Raw genomic sequence first — 16,885 nt, 5'->3', positions numbered from 1 at the left:
CACGCAATTCTGACTTTATATCACAATTCTGACTTTATATCTCGCAATTCTGACTTTATATCACAATTCTGACTTTATATCTCGCAATTCTGACTTTATAACACACAACTGCAACTTTATATCTCGCAATTCTGACTTTATATCACAATTCTGACTTTATATCTCGCAATTCTGACTTTATATCACAATTCTGACTTTATATCTCGCAATTCTGACTTTATAACACACAACTGCAACTTTATATCTTGCAATTCTGACTTTATAACTCGCAATTGTGACTATATTACTCAATTGTGAGGAAAAAAAGTCGAATTATCTTTTCAAATGTTTTATTCTATGGTGAAAACAAGCTTTCATACTTCAGGCCCCAAATTTAAGACCTCAAAAAACAAACATCAATACTTTTGTTACACCATTTATGACATTTTATCCTTTTTATGACCTTAAATTTGTTTTTGTTTTAAAAAGAAAATTATTTGCACACGCACTCCTAAATACATTATCCAGTTCGCATACATCTATTTTCATTTGCAAATGTGAGCGAAATGCCCGATCCCTGATATTTAAGCCTTATTATAACCTTATGTTTGAAAAAAAGAAGAAGCTGAATATAAGTGAGATTGACACTGATGGCAAAAGCACGAAATTGGAGCGTTCCCATTTACTCCTGGTGGCCGTTTCGTGTGGCGAGCGACGTAATTAAACACGGCGGGTGAAAAACACACGGCTCGGAGGAAACAAATCGACTGCCATCCGTCTTGCTTCCACCCGTGTCATTCCTAAGTGCAATAGCTCACGCCAACCGAACGGGCCGGAATTAAAACTGGCCGGCACCCATCGGAATAATTCAGCTGAACGCGCGAGTCGCTATAAATAGATGCGATCCTGAAAACCCCATCAGTAAATGTGAGTTCAGAGGCGCGGATGAGTGTTTAAGAGGCCGGATCAATAGGAGAACATTTGAGTAGGTGTTTCTCCTCAAAGCGACTCCATTGCCTTCCAGAGAAATCCATTTGCAGTGAGCTAATGATCTGCTGCGCAGTAAGAAAAGTCTTTCTTTATTTATTTTGGGGACAGCAGGCTGGAGCCGAGTGGCTGGCACTGATAACTACCCGTCTCTGCTTGAGCCCGGCATAAAGTGTCTGTTAATCTGCCTCTCTGACCAAACACACAACCAAAACCAGAGCGAGAGACACCGATAACAAGACAGAGAGAGAGAGGGGGAGATTGTGACCATCAGATCAAGTTTCCGTCAGCTCAAATAGCTATTGACCAGCCCAACCAGCCTCTATCTGCGGTTCTTTTCTGTCAATCAGGGGAAATTAGAGACAGCGCTGAGGAGAGAGAGAGAGAGAGAGAACAGCGAGGAAATGTCCAGAACTGCATCCAGCTGTCAAAATGTGCACTGATAGCATTGAAATGTTTTTGTTTTAATATAGTAATAATTCACTGTAATTTTACTTTAACTCATTTTTTTGAACAAACTGTCAAATGATGTCAAAAAGACGAAGTTTGTAAAAAAAAAAAAACATTTTAAAATGTATATAGAGGCATTGACGTCACTTTCCTGCGGGAACACACTCGCTCAGCCGGACTGAGTGGCAGAAGAGCTGCGGAGTTACTGGAGTTAATAGAGGAAACTGTGGAAACGCCAGTAAAACACACGATTATCAGTTTAAACTAAAGGTTGGACTCGATATAATGTTCCTTACAACTTACCACAGATCCAGTGATCATGGATATTGACATGCAGAACGCTTTATATAAACACAATATAGGTCTAAATCCATGTGATCACTCATATCAATGTTATATATATCATCATATCGTTCAGCACTAAAACTGGTGTAGTTTTTTGTCAGTGTTTATTTAAAATCATCCAATTATGCAGAATATACGATGGTAAATATTTAATTGATGAGTTGTCAATATAATATATAACAATACAATATATATGGTGTGATTTTACCCCTAAATTCAGAATATTGAGACAAAATGAAAACTGTAAATCCAGCTTTCTCTGCCTGGATCAGTTGTTTCTGTGAATCGCAGTGATTTATTTGCTTCTCTGTTCTGTATCTTTCATCAGTCTGTAAAAATATACCTCAGATTTCTGGTCAAATCTATTTATACAGTCAATCTCAAAGCTCTTTCCCGTTTTAGATGTGTTTCGTGTGTTTTTCGTGGCATTCACACTGAAAACAAATGTTGTCACTCAGTGTTTCTGCCACTCAGTGTGTGTAACCGCAGTCACGTGACGTCACACACATACCCTCTATAGCGAGAGAAGCATAAAGCTCAGGTGACCTCATACTTGCGCTCTTAGCACACAAACTCCTCAGACATTCAGGGACGAGAGCCGATACTCAGTGTTAACCTCATCTTCGTCAATGTCGCGGCTAAGAAAACTCTCGACAGGATGATTGAAAATCAGTTTGCTTGAGCTAAAGCTTAAACCCCAATACACAGATCAAGATTTTATTTCCTCTCAGCTTTTCCATTAAATTCAATTTGCATGTCTGAAAGATGTTTTTGTGCTAAGTTTTAGCTGTTCTCTTCTCTGAAGCACAATGGTCAGTGTGTGTGTGAGAGAATCAAACACCCGAGGGTTCTGGAGCCATTACACACGACACGGCTCCTTTGATTGGTTGCATTCAGCTGCCAAAAAAGGGAAATTGAGTTGTCGCCGCTAGCGCACAGGTAGCAATCACACTCTTCCTATTGAACGGCTGGATATTAAATCCCCACAGACACACACATGTGCACACGCCAGTATTGTCCATTTATTTCTAGCCCAGCATCACTACGATCCTCCTGCTGGATTCAATAAACGCTGAATTCAAAAAGACATGGCACACAGGCCTATTTTATCACAGTAAACTGCAATTTCAGAACAGCTAAACTCCAGCAACAACTAAAAAAATGTGTGATATTTAGTGATTAATTGTTAAAAAAAGGTAAAAAAATAAATTTAATTATATTACGGATTTTATTAAGAATATACTGATATTCTTATACCTATATATATAGTGAGGAAAATAAGTATTTGAACACCCTGCTATTTTGCAAGTTCTCCCCCTTAGAAATCATGGAGGGGTCTGAAATTGTCATCGTAGGTGCATGTCCACTGTGAGAGACATAATCTAACAAAAAAAATCCAGAAATCACAATGTATGATTTTTTAACTATTTATTTGTATGATACAGCTGCAAATAAGTATTTGAACACCTGAGAAAATCAATGTTAATATTTGGTACAGTAGCCTTTGTTTGCAATTACAGAGGTCAAACGTTTCCTGTAGTTTTTCACCAGGTTTGCACACACTGCAGGAGGGATTTTGGCCCACTCCTCCACACAGATCTTCTCTAGATCAGTCAGGTTTCTGGGCTGTCGCTGAGAAACACGGAGTTTGAGCTCCCTCCAAAGATTCTCTATTGGGTTTAGGTCTGGAGACTGGCTAGGCCACGCCAGAACCTTGATATGTTTCTTACAGAGCCACTCCTTGGTTATCCTGGCTGTGTGCTTCGGGTCATTGTCATGTTGGAAGACCCAGCCTCGACCCATCTTCAATGCTCTAACTGAGGGAAGGAGGTTGTTCCCCAAAATCTCGCAATACATGGCCCTGGTCATCCTCTCCTTAATACAGTGCAGTCGCCCTGTCCCATGTGCAGAAAAACACCCCCAAAGCATGATGCTACCACCCCCATGCTTCACAGTAGGGATGGTGTTCTTGGGATGGTACTCATCATTCTTCTTCCTCCAAACACGTTTAGTGGAATTATGACCAAAAAGTTCTATTTTGGTCTCATCTGACCACATGACTTTCTCCCATGACTCCTCTGGATCATCCAAATGGTCATTGGCAAACTTAAGACGGGCCTTGACATGTGCTGGTTTAAGCAGGGGAACCTTCCGTGCCATGCATGATTTCAAACCATGACGTCTTAGTGTATTACCAACAGTAACCTTGGAAACGGTGGTCCCAGCTCTTTTCAGGTCATTGACCAGCTCCTCCCGTGTAGTTCTGGGCTGATTTCTCACCTTTCTTAGGATCATTGAGACCCCACGAGGTGAGATCTTGCATGGAGCCCCAGTCCGAGGGAGATTGACAGTCATGTTTAGCTTCTTCCATTTTCTAATGATTGCTCCAACAGTGGACCTTTTTTCACCAAGCTGCTTGGCAATTTCCCCGTAGCCCTTTCCAGCCTTGTGGAGGTGTACAATTTTGTCTCTAGTGTCTTTGGACAGCTCTTTGGTCTTGGCCATGTTAGTAGTTGGATTCTTACTGATTGTATGGGGTGGACAGGTGTCTTTATGCAGCTAACGACCTCAAACAGGTGCATCTAATTTAGGATAATAAATGGAGTGGAGGTGGACATTTTAAAGGCAGACTAACAGGTCTTTGAGGGTCAGAATTCTAGCTGATAGACAGGTGTTCAAATACTTATTTGCAGCTGTATCATACAAATAAATAGTTAAAAAATCATATATTGTGATTTCTGGATTTTTTTTTTTAGATTATGTCTCTCACAGTGGACATGCACCTACGATGACAATTTCAGACCCCTCCATGATTTCCAAGTGGGAGAACTTGCAAAATAGCAGGGTGTTCAAATACTTATTTTCCTCACTGTATATATATCTCCTCTGAATGTCAGTACTACATTAAACTACTATATATAATGTTGAATATAATGTATAATAATGCAATGGGGGAATATCAGTGGGTCCTGATAATGCCACATGTCTGATGTTACCAGTAAAGTAAAAAATGGCCCACATTATACATTATTTTATTTGTATTATTAAATAAATTATTATTTACATTATTGTTATTCTGGTGTCTATATTATTGTTCAGTGGGTTTCAGCACCAAGTCTATCATATTCATTTACACACACAATGTAATATAAAATTTAGCATTTTAATCAACATTTTTTGTTAACCTCTTATCATATGTCTTGGAAAATCGCAATAATAATCGTATCATGATATGTATCAAATCGTGACATGAGGGTATTGTTACACCCCTAATATATATGTCCTGTGTGAATGTACAGTAGTTGTTTGGACTGAAATAGCTCTTCAGTTCTAGAGGTGCCAGAGGCTCCCGTCTCCCGAATGTCGTCATCACAGGAAACAGCAAAACAGAGCAAAACATGATAAAATGAGCCGAGAGACGCTGAACTCTTCAGAGCGAGAGAAACACAGATGAGACACGAGCGAGACGGAGAGAAACACAACAGTTGAAAGCGACCTCCTGAAGCGCTTCGTAACTGCAGAGGACGAGCCACATCTCTCATGTTGCAGATCTCTCTGCCTCGCGTCCCACGAGTGATTGTTACCAAGGGTTTGTGTGAGAGAAGTGTGTCAGACAGAAGATCTCGGCATCAGAACCTGGAGTCCTAATGATGTCCGTGTCCCAGACGCCAGGCGCAAAACAAACCCGTCTTACGCTGGCTTTACGGGCTTCTCTTAGCGGAGTTTAACAAGGCTGAGAAATTCCTCTCGTTACAGGCTGGAGGACAGTGGGGGACATTGTAAAAAGTCTCCTGAATTATTCATTTGCGTGATTTTCCCCAGTTTAAGACTCGACCGGCTGAGGAACGAGAGATGCTGTGTGAGGGTTGCATGATATATCAAAATAAAAGCGATACTGGAATATGGCTTGGTGCGATTGTCAAATGGCACATTCTGTGATTTAATTAACTAAATATATGCACTCCCGGATACAGACTGCATGCGTGTAAATGAAATACAGTGCCGCGCTTCACTCTGAAACCGGCAGCGCATATTTTATGTGTCGCAACCTGACAAAATAAAAGTTTGTTGGTTTACTGTTTGAAAATGAAGACATTAAGATATAGAATAAGTATATTGGTATTGTAATTTCACAAAAAATGTAAAAAAAAAATGTATTACTTGATTTTTTTTATTTGACAGTACAATAGTATTATTACAATATTTTTCTTATTGTTTAATTTTTTATTTAATAATAATCACTATAAAATTATATATCTAAAATTATAATGATAAAAATACATTTATTTTTTCTTTTATTTGACAGTACAATAGTATTACTACAATATATTTCTTATTTTGTTTAATATTTTATTTAATAATAATCACAATAAAATAATATATATAAAATTATAATAAAAAATACATTTCTTTTTATAACTTGATTTTTTTATTTTACAGTACAATAGTATTACTACAATATATTTCCTATTTTGTTTAATATTTTATTTAATAATAAATCACAATAAAATAATATATATAAAATTATAATAATAAAAATACAATTATTTTTATAACTTGATTTTTTTTATTTAACAGTACAATAGTATTACTACAATATATTTCTTATTTTGTTTAATATTTTATTTAATAATAATCACAATAAAATAATATAATATATCTAAAATTATAATGATAAAAATACATTTATTTTTATGACTTGATTTTTTTATTTTACAGTACAATAGTATTACTACAATATATTTCCTATTTTGTTTAATATTTTATTTAATAATAAATCACAATAAAATAATATATATAAAATTATAATAATAAAAATACAATTATTTTTATAACTTGATTTTTTTTATTTAACAGTACAATAATATTACTACAATATATTTCTTATTTTGTTTAATATTTTATTTAATAATAATCACAATAAAATAATATAATATATCTAAAATTATAATGATAAAAATAAATTTATTTTTATGACTTGAATTTTTTATTTTAACAGTACAATAGTATTATTACAATATATTTCCTATTTTGTTTTAATAATAATAATAATCCATAATTACTGTTTTATAGTCGTATCGAATTGGCCAAAAAAAAGTGTTATTTGGCCTATGAAAACTCAAATGGAAAGAGTTTTTTTTAAAAACTCTGTTCACTTGGAAACTGAAAAAGGGTTTGAGTTGATTCTTAAAAAACCAAAAGCAAAAGTTTTTACCAAATCATTAAGGATTTTGCACAGAAAGATATCTTCAGAATGAAAAGAAATATTTCTGCCTTTTCAAAATTTGAAAAAAAAAAAAAATCACCCCCCCTTCACTCTAGAATGATTCATTCTTTCCAAAAAACAGCTATTCAAGGCATCTGGTGAAACGTCCGGGGTTTTTTCATACTGCACTGTCAGTTTTGCAATGCTAATGCTTTCTTATTCATGTTTGTGTGCTTTTCTCTTTGGATTACCCAGCCCTCCCAACCCCGGCTCCACTAACCGGAGGTCTCGTCCACGCGCTCCTCCACCGTGTGCTCCTTCTGATGGACCCACTCGCTGTTGCACTTGAAGTAGATCTGTGTGGCCGGCGTGGCCTTGCAGTAAAGGTTGACGGGCTTGTTCTTCACGATGTACGCCTCCTCCGGCTCCATCAGAAAGTGCGGGAGAGGCTCGGGCGGGTCCGAGGGGAACGTCTCCGGGAGCTCGCCCAATCCCAGATAGTCATCATCTACAGAGGGAAGAGAAGAGGAGAAGGAGTGTTGATGGGTGTTTTATAGGGATTGTTGGTGTGCATGTGTTTGCCTGCGAGGCTGATGGGATGTGAGCTACTGTTCGACAGCTAAAGCTAAAGAGAAACACATGCAGGCGTACTGTAATCAAATGCAGGTTCTGCGTGCAAGGACAGAAATGTATTCCAACAGGCGTGTGGGCCCGTTATACACGAAACAAACGCACTTTCAAAACATTCATCTACTGTTTCTCTACAATAGACAGACAGATAGAGAGATAGAGAAATAGAGAGAGAGAGAGAGAGATAGAGAGAGAGATAGATAGATAGATAGATAGAGAGAGATAGAGAAATAGATAGAGAGATAGAGAGAGATAGATAGAGATAGATAGAGAGATAGAGAGAGATAGAGAAATAGAGAGATAGAGATAGAGAAATAGAGAGATAGACATATAGAGAGATAAAGAGATAGAGAGAGATAGAGAAATAGATAGAGAGATAGAGATAGAGAAATAGAGAGATAGACAGATAGAGAGATAAAGAGATAGAGAGAGATAGAGAAATAGATAGACAGATAGAGAGACAGACAGATAGAGAGATAGAGAGAGATAGAGAAATAGATAGAGAGATAGAATTAGGAATTCTAAGAATTAGGCCGATTCCCATTGATTATCAATATGCAAAAAAGATCCCTCAAATTCTGGATGCATCTAAAATCAAGTCCCACAGAATCGCTACATTTTAAAGCTCTACAAACCCAAGAACTGAACCCCGAAAAGAGTCCCCTCAGTCAGCTGGTCCTGGGACTCACTAACCCGACTAACCCTACTAACACTAACCAGTCTCAGACCAGCACTGCTTCTCACACTAACATCAGAATAAACCAAATTACCAAACAGTCTAAAAATTCATATCTGGAACATTGGGATCAGGAAACTAAAACACAAAGTAAATTACAATTCTATCGAAATCTGAAATCAAATTATGAACTCGAAGAATATCTCCAGAGTGTGAGAGACACAAAGCAGAGACGGATCCTGAGCCGGTACAGGCTGAGTGAACACAGTCTAGCCATCGAGACGGGCAGACACAGGAAGAGCTGGTTACCCCGAGAGCAGAGGGTGTGTGTTCACTGTAGGACAGGAGAGATCGAGACAGAGACGCACTTCCTCCTTCACTGTCACAAATACAGTTCAGTCAGAGAACTCTACTTTAGCAAACTCACTAACGTAATACAGAACTTCACAACCATGACTGAAGTAGATCAGATGAAGATCCTGCTAGGAGAGGGCCAGACAGCAGCACTCACTGCCAGATACGTGTGTGTGTGCCACAGCCTGAGAGACAGCAGGTGAATGTGTGTGTAATGTGTGTGTCTGACCTCAGTGTGTTTCCCCACTGTCCACCACAGTGACCTTCAGTGACGTGTGTGTGTGTGTATGTTAAAACACTGTGGTATAAAATGTTCCGATACTATAATTTGTATATATGTTAAAACACTATGGTGTAAAATGTTTACAGATATTATAATTTGTTACACTGTTAATTTGTACAATTAATTTAAGTAGTACATTTAGATTTAAGTTATGTTGTAATATTTTATTATTTTGATGTCTTTTACAAGCTTTGGCAATATTGTAATATGTACAGTCATGCCAATAAAGCAATTTTGAATTGAATTGAATTGAATTGATAGACAGATAGAGAGATAGAGAGAGATAGAGAAATAGATAGACAGATAGAGATAGATAGAGAGACAGAGCAATATATAGATAGATAGATAGATAGATAGATAGATAGATAGATAGATAGATAGACAGACAGAGCGATCGATAGATAGATAGATAGATAGATAGATAGATAGATAGATAGATAGATAGATAGAGAGACAGAGCGATAGATAGATAGAGAGACAGAGCGATAGATAGATAGATAGATAGATAGATAGATAGATAGATAGATAGATAGATAGATAGATAGATAGATAGAGAGACAGAGCGATAGATAGATAGATAGATAGATAGATAGATAGATAGATAGATAGATAGATAGATAGATAGATAGATAGATAGATAGATAGAGAGACAGAGCAATAGATAGATAGATAGATAGATAGATAGATAGATAGATAGACAGACAGACAGAGCGATCGATAGATAGATAGATAGATAGATAGATAGATAGATAGATAGATAGATAGATAGATAGATAGATAGATAGATAGATAGAGAGACAGAGCGATAGATAGATAGATAGAGAGACAGAGCGATAGATAGATAGATAGATAGATAGATAGATAGATAGATAGATAGATAGATAGATAGATAGATAGATAGATAGATAGATAGACAGACAGAGCGATCGATAGATAGATAGATAGATAGATAGATAGATAGATAGATAGATAGATAGATAGATAGATAGATAGATAGATAGATAGATAGATAGATAGATAGATAGAGAGACAGAGCGATAGATAGATAGATAGAGAGACAGAGCGATAGATAGATAGATAGATAGATAGATAGATAGATAGATAGATAGATAGATAGATAGACAGACAGAGCGATCGATAGATAGATAGATAGATAGATAGATAGATAGATAGATAGATAGATAGATAGATAGATAGATAGATAGATAGATAGATAGAGAGACAGAGCGATAGATAGATAGATAGAGAGACAGAGCGATAGATAGATAGATAGATAGATAGATAGATAGATAGATAGATAGATAGATAGATAGATAGATAGACAGACAGAGCGATCGATAGATAGATAGATAGATAGATAGATAGATAGATAGATAGATAGATAGAGAGACAGAGCGATAGATAGATAGATAGATAGATAGATAGATAGATAGATAGATAGATAGATAGATAGATAGATAGATAGATAGATAGATAGATAGATAGATAGATAGATATTCCCAGGGAAAGCAAGAACTGATGAGAGTGTAAATGTGTCTCTTGAAATGTAATGTAAGTCGCTTTGGATAAAAGCCTCTGCCAAATGCATGATGTAAATGTAAATGTAAATTCCTTCGACATGTTTTGTGTCCAACTCAATTCAAGCTCAAACTCTGTATCATGTTCTTATGAATTGTTTCCTCCGCATTACCCGGAGCTGGTGTGGCCAGAAGCGCTAGCGTTCACACACTTACACGCAGTGCGTTTGGTGCCTGAGACTAAATATGTAAGATTTCATTTCCCACAAAACCCTGCGAGTGTCTCCTCCAGCCGAGGGAGTCTGGCTGATTTAATTCCTCAGATATTTGTCTGCAGACGGGGAGCCGTCCCCTGTAATTACGGCTCGCTTTCATCAGAGCCCTGCCTCACCGGTGTCTTCCTCATCAAACACAGACCTGTGTTTATCTGACGCTGGCGGAGCGCCGGGGGTCACCGAGGAGAGTAAACCGGAAGAGGCCGGCGACATTCCCTTGGAGGACTGTGAGACGCCACTCGAGGGAATCGTTTAATGCGTCCCGTGTTTGACGGTCTCGTTCAAATATCCACGAGAGAGAAGCTGCGAGGCCATTTGCAGAGCGTTCGTCACCTGCAAATACGCTTTCTATTCTTAACAACTGACCGCCAGACATCAATTATTTACACAGGAGGAGAATGAATCTGGAGAGACAGAAAGGGCATGGCAGCTTTTAAAGGGGTGGCTGATTTCTCACTTTAGCTAGTGTGTGATGCAGCAATGCCACTGCAACTCTTTGCCAAAAAAATAAAAGGATAAAAGTTATACAAATTTGATTACATTTTTAAAACAAAATTTAAATGTTAGTTTTATGCATTCATTTGATTACTACCATTTTTGAGCCTATATTTCTGTTAAATCATTAAAAACAATTTGAATAAGATGCATATAGGCTAGAAAATTTTAATAAATAATTAATGATAAAAATAAGTTGTTAAATGATAATGATAATAAAGCATTTGTTCAACCAAAAAACTGTTTTTATTAGGGCTGTCAAACGATTAATCGCGATTAATCGCATCCAAAATAAAAGTTTGTTTAACTTTTTACATAATATATGTGTGTGTACGGTGTATAATTATTTTCTATATATAAATACACACACATGCATGTATATATTTAAGAAATATTTGCATGTATATACTGTGTATATAGCCTATATTTATATTATATATCATTTATATTATATATAAATATTTTATATATAAATAACACATTTTTCTTAAATATATATGCATGTGTGTGTATTTATATAGAGAAAATAATTATACACCATACACACACATATATTATGTAAACACAAACTTTTATTTTGGATGCGATTAATCGTGATTAATCGTTTGACAGCCCTAGTTTTTATTCATCTAACGGTCATTTTAACTGATGATAAGAATTGACAAAGGGAGATATTTGCTTTTACAGAAATCGCTTTTTAAGAACTACAACAAACGGCTGGTAGGAACTACACCACATTACTCCCGGGTTAGTGACATCACCAACCCTAGAATTAGCATAAACCCCGCCCCCGGGAACACGCAGTCCATGTTGAGAAGAGGAAGAGTTGTTGTCGTCGATCTCCTCAAGCTGTCGCATCGTCTCTTCACACACAATACAGTACGCACCACAACACAACTGTATATCACCCACACGAGTGATTTTATAGATTATCAAGACAGAATATGCTAATCAAAGACTTGAAGAGAGTTAACGCCACATCAGCAACTGAAACTCATCAAGATCATTCAGAATCGTCCTGTTGCTTCTACATCTTCTTCTTGAGTCTCTCCATCATTGTCCGACAGTTTTTGACATTTTAGTGCTTGTCTGCATGAGGTAATCGGAGCTGCTAACACACACACACACACACACAAGCTGTTGAAGCTCCGCCCCCTGTGCCGGGAGCAGCAGCTCATTTGCATTTAAAGGGACAGACACGAAACGACATGTTTTTGCTCACCCTCAAAAAGGGACAATTTTAACATGCTGTAAAAAATATCTGTGGGGTATTTTGAGAGAAAACTTCACACACACACTCTGGACAACAGAGACTTATTTTACATATTGTAGAAAGGGGCATTATACCACCCCTTTAAAAACAAAATTATTATTAATAGCCTTATTATTATTATTACTATTATTTGTCCTCTTCCTTATCCTCCAACCTCCGCCTCATTCCTGATGAAATGAGTTCATTATTATTGTTGTTATTATTATTGCTACTACTATTACTATTCTTATTATATTGTTATTGTATTATTATATAAGGCTATATTATTATCCTCATCCTCCAGTTACTATTTTTATTATTATTATCATCATTATTATTATTGTCATACATTTATTTTTTTATTTTTTTATTATTATTACATATGCTTCCACTCCCACACCCAGCTACACACACACACACACACACACACACACACACACACACAAACACACACACACATCATGTTGGCTATTGTTATGTATGTTTTGTTGGCCTTGGTTTTGTTGTATCTGTCACCTGTAAATAGTATCTTTGTTTGCATAATAAAAAAGAAAAAAATAATAAAAAATAATAAAAATAAAGGACATGAGAGATTCTCGTCTCTCACCGGGACGAAGCTGCGACACCACATCGATATCAGTCGCGATGTAATGGCCGTGTCTATCGGCTGTGTGTCGAGTGTTAAGGGAACGAGGAGATGGAGGTCAACCGGTGAGACTGCATTAGCACATGAGCCCCAGGGGCTTCTGGGTAAAATGTGGCTGCTTTTCATCACATGTGGGTCCTCAATCACACCTGCCCGTCTCCGGCCCCTAATCACCTGCTAATTGAAGGGGAGCCGTAACCTCGGCTTGACCTTTCCCTCCACACACATCTGTGTCACACTGAACAGAGCAACACGAAGTTGAGCTCATTTTCCAAAGTGGTAACTAGATTTAATCGTCTATTAAAAGAAGAAAACATTTAAAAAATGGTGCTTGCTATACAGTTTATGAGTGTTTAACCTGTTAAGCTTCACCAGTGCGTCGGCGCACTGAAGCGTTTTTTATTTATTTAATTCAAAATTACTATCAGATTTAATGTTATACCTTGACAAACTATACATCATTAAAAAGATATAAGACTCAAGTTTCAGTATTTGACCACTATTGTATTCTGAGAAACTCATAGTGACAGTTATGTCTTAATTTGTGTCAGGAGTTATGAAATGAAAAAATGAGTCGATACCTTTAATATGAATTATGCGCGTCAGCCGCTCCCATTCATAAAAAACTCCCGTGCTGTCGTCATGACAGCGATACACAAAACAACGTCCCTCAGGGCTTTAGCTCAAAAATGTGCAGATTTGGAGAAATATTGATAGATTCTTTTAGATTCACATCATATTTCTATAGACAGGAATAATATTTATTGAATTTATACCCAAATGCGTCAATGTAATCTTTATGAGCGTTTGGTATTCTAATTCACAGTGTTTTCAATTCATACCAATAGCCTGAGGGCGCTATATGCACAGTAATATAGTCCATATATGGCACATGAAGAAGAGCCATGATCATGTGACATTCCAGGAAGCCTCGAACACACACACAGCTAACAGAGATCGGCTGTAATCATGCAGATAAAAGATGTTTTGAAGACAATAAACATGATTGCAATGATATCTGATTTGCCTGTGTTCTTCAAGCCATGCCAGGTATTTTTATAATAATAGATTATATTTATAATGTAATGCTAATCTATATAGACTTCATCATTGTGCATAATACTATCAAATAATATATTTTCTGTCTGATTTTTTTATCTGAAGCTAAATTAGATCACAGAAGATTATTTAAAACATTCGGCTTGAGTTATAAAGTACGTTTTGAGCATAAATATGGTTTTAATCTCATATATTGTCGTGTATTGATGGTGTGCTAAGCTAACATGCTAGCTAGCCCTAACTGTTAGTCACATGACATGGTCTTGAAAAACATTTAACTAAATACAGAGTTTTGGGCTTATTATCTTCAGATTTTAAACATAAAATGTTTAGACATGTGGCTTTAGCTGTAGTGCATTTCTAGATTGCTCCAGTGCCAATTTCAATTTTATTTTCATGAGGATGTTTCATAAAAAATAATTTCTAATAACTTTACAAAACTTTGAAGCTATTTATAACAATTTTTGTCATTACGACAATAATTAATTCTACATTTACAATAAACTGCCAGGTGTCAGCTTTCAAACGAGATCATACTTGTGCTTTTAGTACAAAGGGTTCATGAACTGTATCTGTTTTAGTTTGGGTATGTCATTTCTGGGGATTTTTCAAAAGTGGCGTTGCAGCTTAACAGGTTAATCAAACCCTGAATCCTGAGCAGCAGTAATACTGATTTTTGACTTGGGGTTCGTTTACACGACAACGATATGCTTAAAGCGGAGAAGTTTTCCGCGTATCATAAATTCAAGTATAATGAGGGCGTAACTTGAGGGCGAGTAAATGATGACAGAATTTACATTTTTAAGTGAACTATCACTTTAACAAAAAAGAAAGCTGTAGTTTAAAAACGGGAACCGGACATTAACATTCAGTCTCTATTATAGTGACATTACAACAACACAGGAAAACCTACAGAGAGCTTCCCATCGGACGGTATCTGAGCGAACCAGGGCAGGTTTATCAGCTCAACAATTAGCTGTGGACCAGAACCAAGACCAGGTGCGACTGCCAGCCCTGCTGAGCATGATCCCTATCTCAGTCACACACACATGCATCCAAACACACACACACACTTGAACATTTCTTAAACGCTGTCCTCGTGCCAAACCACTGACAGTCATGTAACGCTCGCAGACACTGAGACCGCCAGCGCTTCAGACCTTGACCCAAAAAACTAGTAAAGTCACAGAGCCGAGGCATCTGTCTGTCTCGTGGCAGGCCTGAGAGATCAGACGCCGGCATGACACGCTTGTGATCCAGCTCGTCAGCAGAAATAATAAATAAAAGAGAATAAAAGAGGCGAAAAGCACTCGAGAAATGGAAAAACATGACAGAAAATTGCCCTCACGCCAACAAGCCCCCACAGACTCGCAGATCTCTAGCGGACAAAAGAGACAGAATAGAGTTCACAGTCAGTCCTGCATAAAAACCCACAGTATAATGCAGCACATCCGTCACGGCAGGGAGATACAGGCAAAACCACTGTTTTTATTTAATGCACTGGTCAACTTGGAGATTTTGGTTCCATATGTTGCATCCATAATATGTCTTCTCGCAGACTAGCGGGAAGAAAATACACTTTTTCTTTTAGTCTTTATTTTATTGCACTTTATGTATCTGAGGCTATAGGACTACACAACTCTTTCCATGCCATTGACAGAATTTTCCGTAATTTATGAGACGCTTCCCCGTCACTGATGGAATTTTCTGGCTTTCCGTGTTTCACAATATACGGTAGGAGATCTTCTGAAAGAGTAGAGAAGCTACAGATCAAAACAGGCTAAAAAAAAAGCAATAAAAGCATTGCTTATGCACATTTTACTCTTTGAATTTATTTATTTTTAAATGTTGTTTTTTGAAACTTCAAGTGTTGATAAAAAAGAATGCATGAAGCTAGAATAAAACGTTTTGTTTTAGTTGTCTAAAGATACAGATATACTAGTACTTATAGTCAAATAGATAATCTTTTGACGTCATTTCTACAAGTTCTGATAGGTTAACAGTATAGATAATTCAACGTCTGAACATGGTATTCTGTTATTTACGCAAAGAACAGAATATTCCTTTGCCATGGCCACATGCCTCTCATGATAATAAACAGTCCCTGCGTTAGATTAAACTCAGGGAAAAGATATTGCCTATGTTTTGTCAGGACTTCACTGGAACAGAACATGAAAACCTCATTCACACTGATACAAACTACATGATTCACTGTCATATAGTGACCAACCGTGCTATAAACTCTAAAAAGAATCACACATACTAAGTATGCATGAGTTAGTGGATACATGTAGTGCATCTATAGATTTCTATATCAAACCACACTGAAGGGTTTGTTAAAATTGAGACAAGAGCCCTAGTTTTATATAGAACCACACTGAAGGGTTCTTTAAAACTGAGTCAAGAACCTTAAGAGTTTTATATAGAACCCCACTGAAGGGTTCTTTAAAATTGAATCAAGAACCTTAGAGTTCAATATAGGACCTCACTGAAGGGTTCTTTAAAATTAGGTCAAGAACCCTAGTGTTGTATATAGAACCCCACTGAAGGGTTCTTTAAAATTGAATCAAGAACCCTAGAGTTCTATATAGAACCCCACTGAAGGGTTCTTTAAAATTGAATCAAGAACCCGAGTTCTTTAAAATTGAATCAAGAACCTCAGTGCTCAATATAGGACCTCACTGAAGGGTTCTTTAAAATTGAGTCAAGAAACCTAGAGTTTTATATAGAA

The 16,885-nt window shown here is 36.9% G+C and overlaps 1 protein-coding gene across 1 annotated transcript in view; it reads right to left on the bottom strand.

Annotated features, from left to right (window-relative positions):
• Positions 1-16,885, bottom strand: part of unc5cb (unc-5 netrin receptor Cb) — a 218,704-nt gene that overhangs the window by 108,583 nt on the left and 93,236 nt on the right. The window contains exon 2 of the mRNA XM_079860665.1: positions 7,248-7,475. Coding sequence (XP_079716791.1) covers positions 7,248-7,475 — 228 coding nt within the window. The remainder of the gene's footprint in view (positions 1-7,247; positions 7,476-16,885) is intronic.

This window comes from Squalius cephalus, assembly GCF_949319135.1.
Source record: "Squalius cephalus genome assembly, chromosome: 24".
Classification (NCBI taxonomy): domain Eukaryota; kingdom Metazoa; phylum Chordata; class Actinopteri; order Cypriniformes; family Leuciscidae; genus Squalius; species Squalius cephalus.
This window is presented reverse-complemented; position numbering and strand designations above follow the sequence as displayed.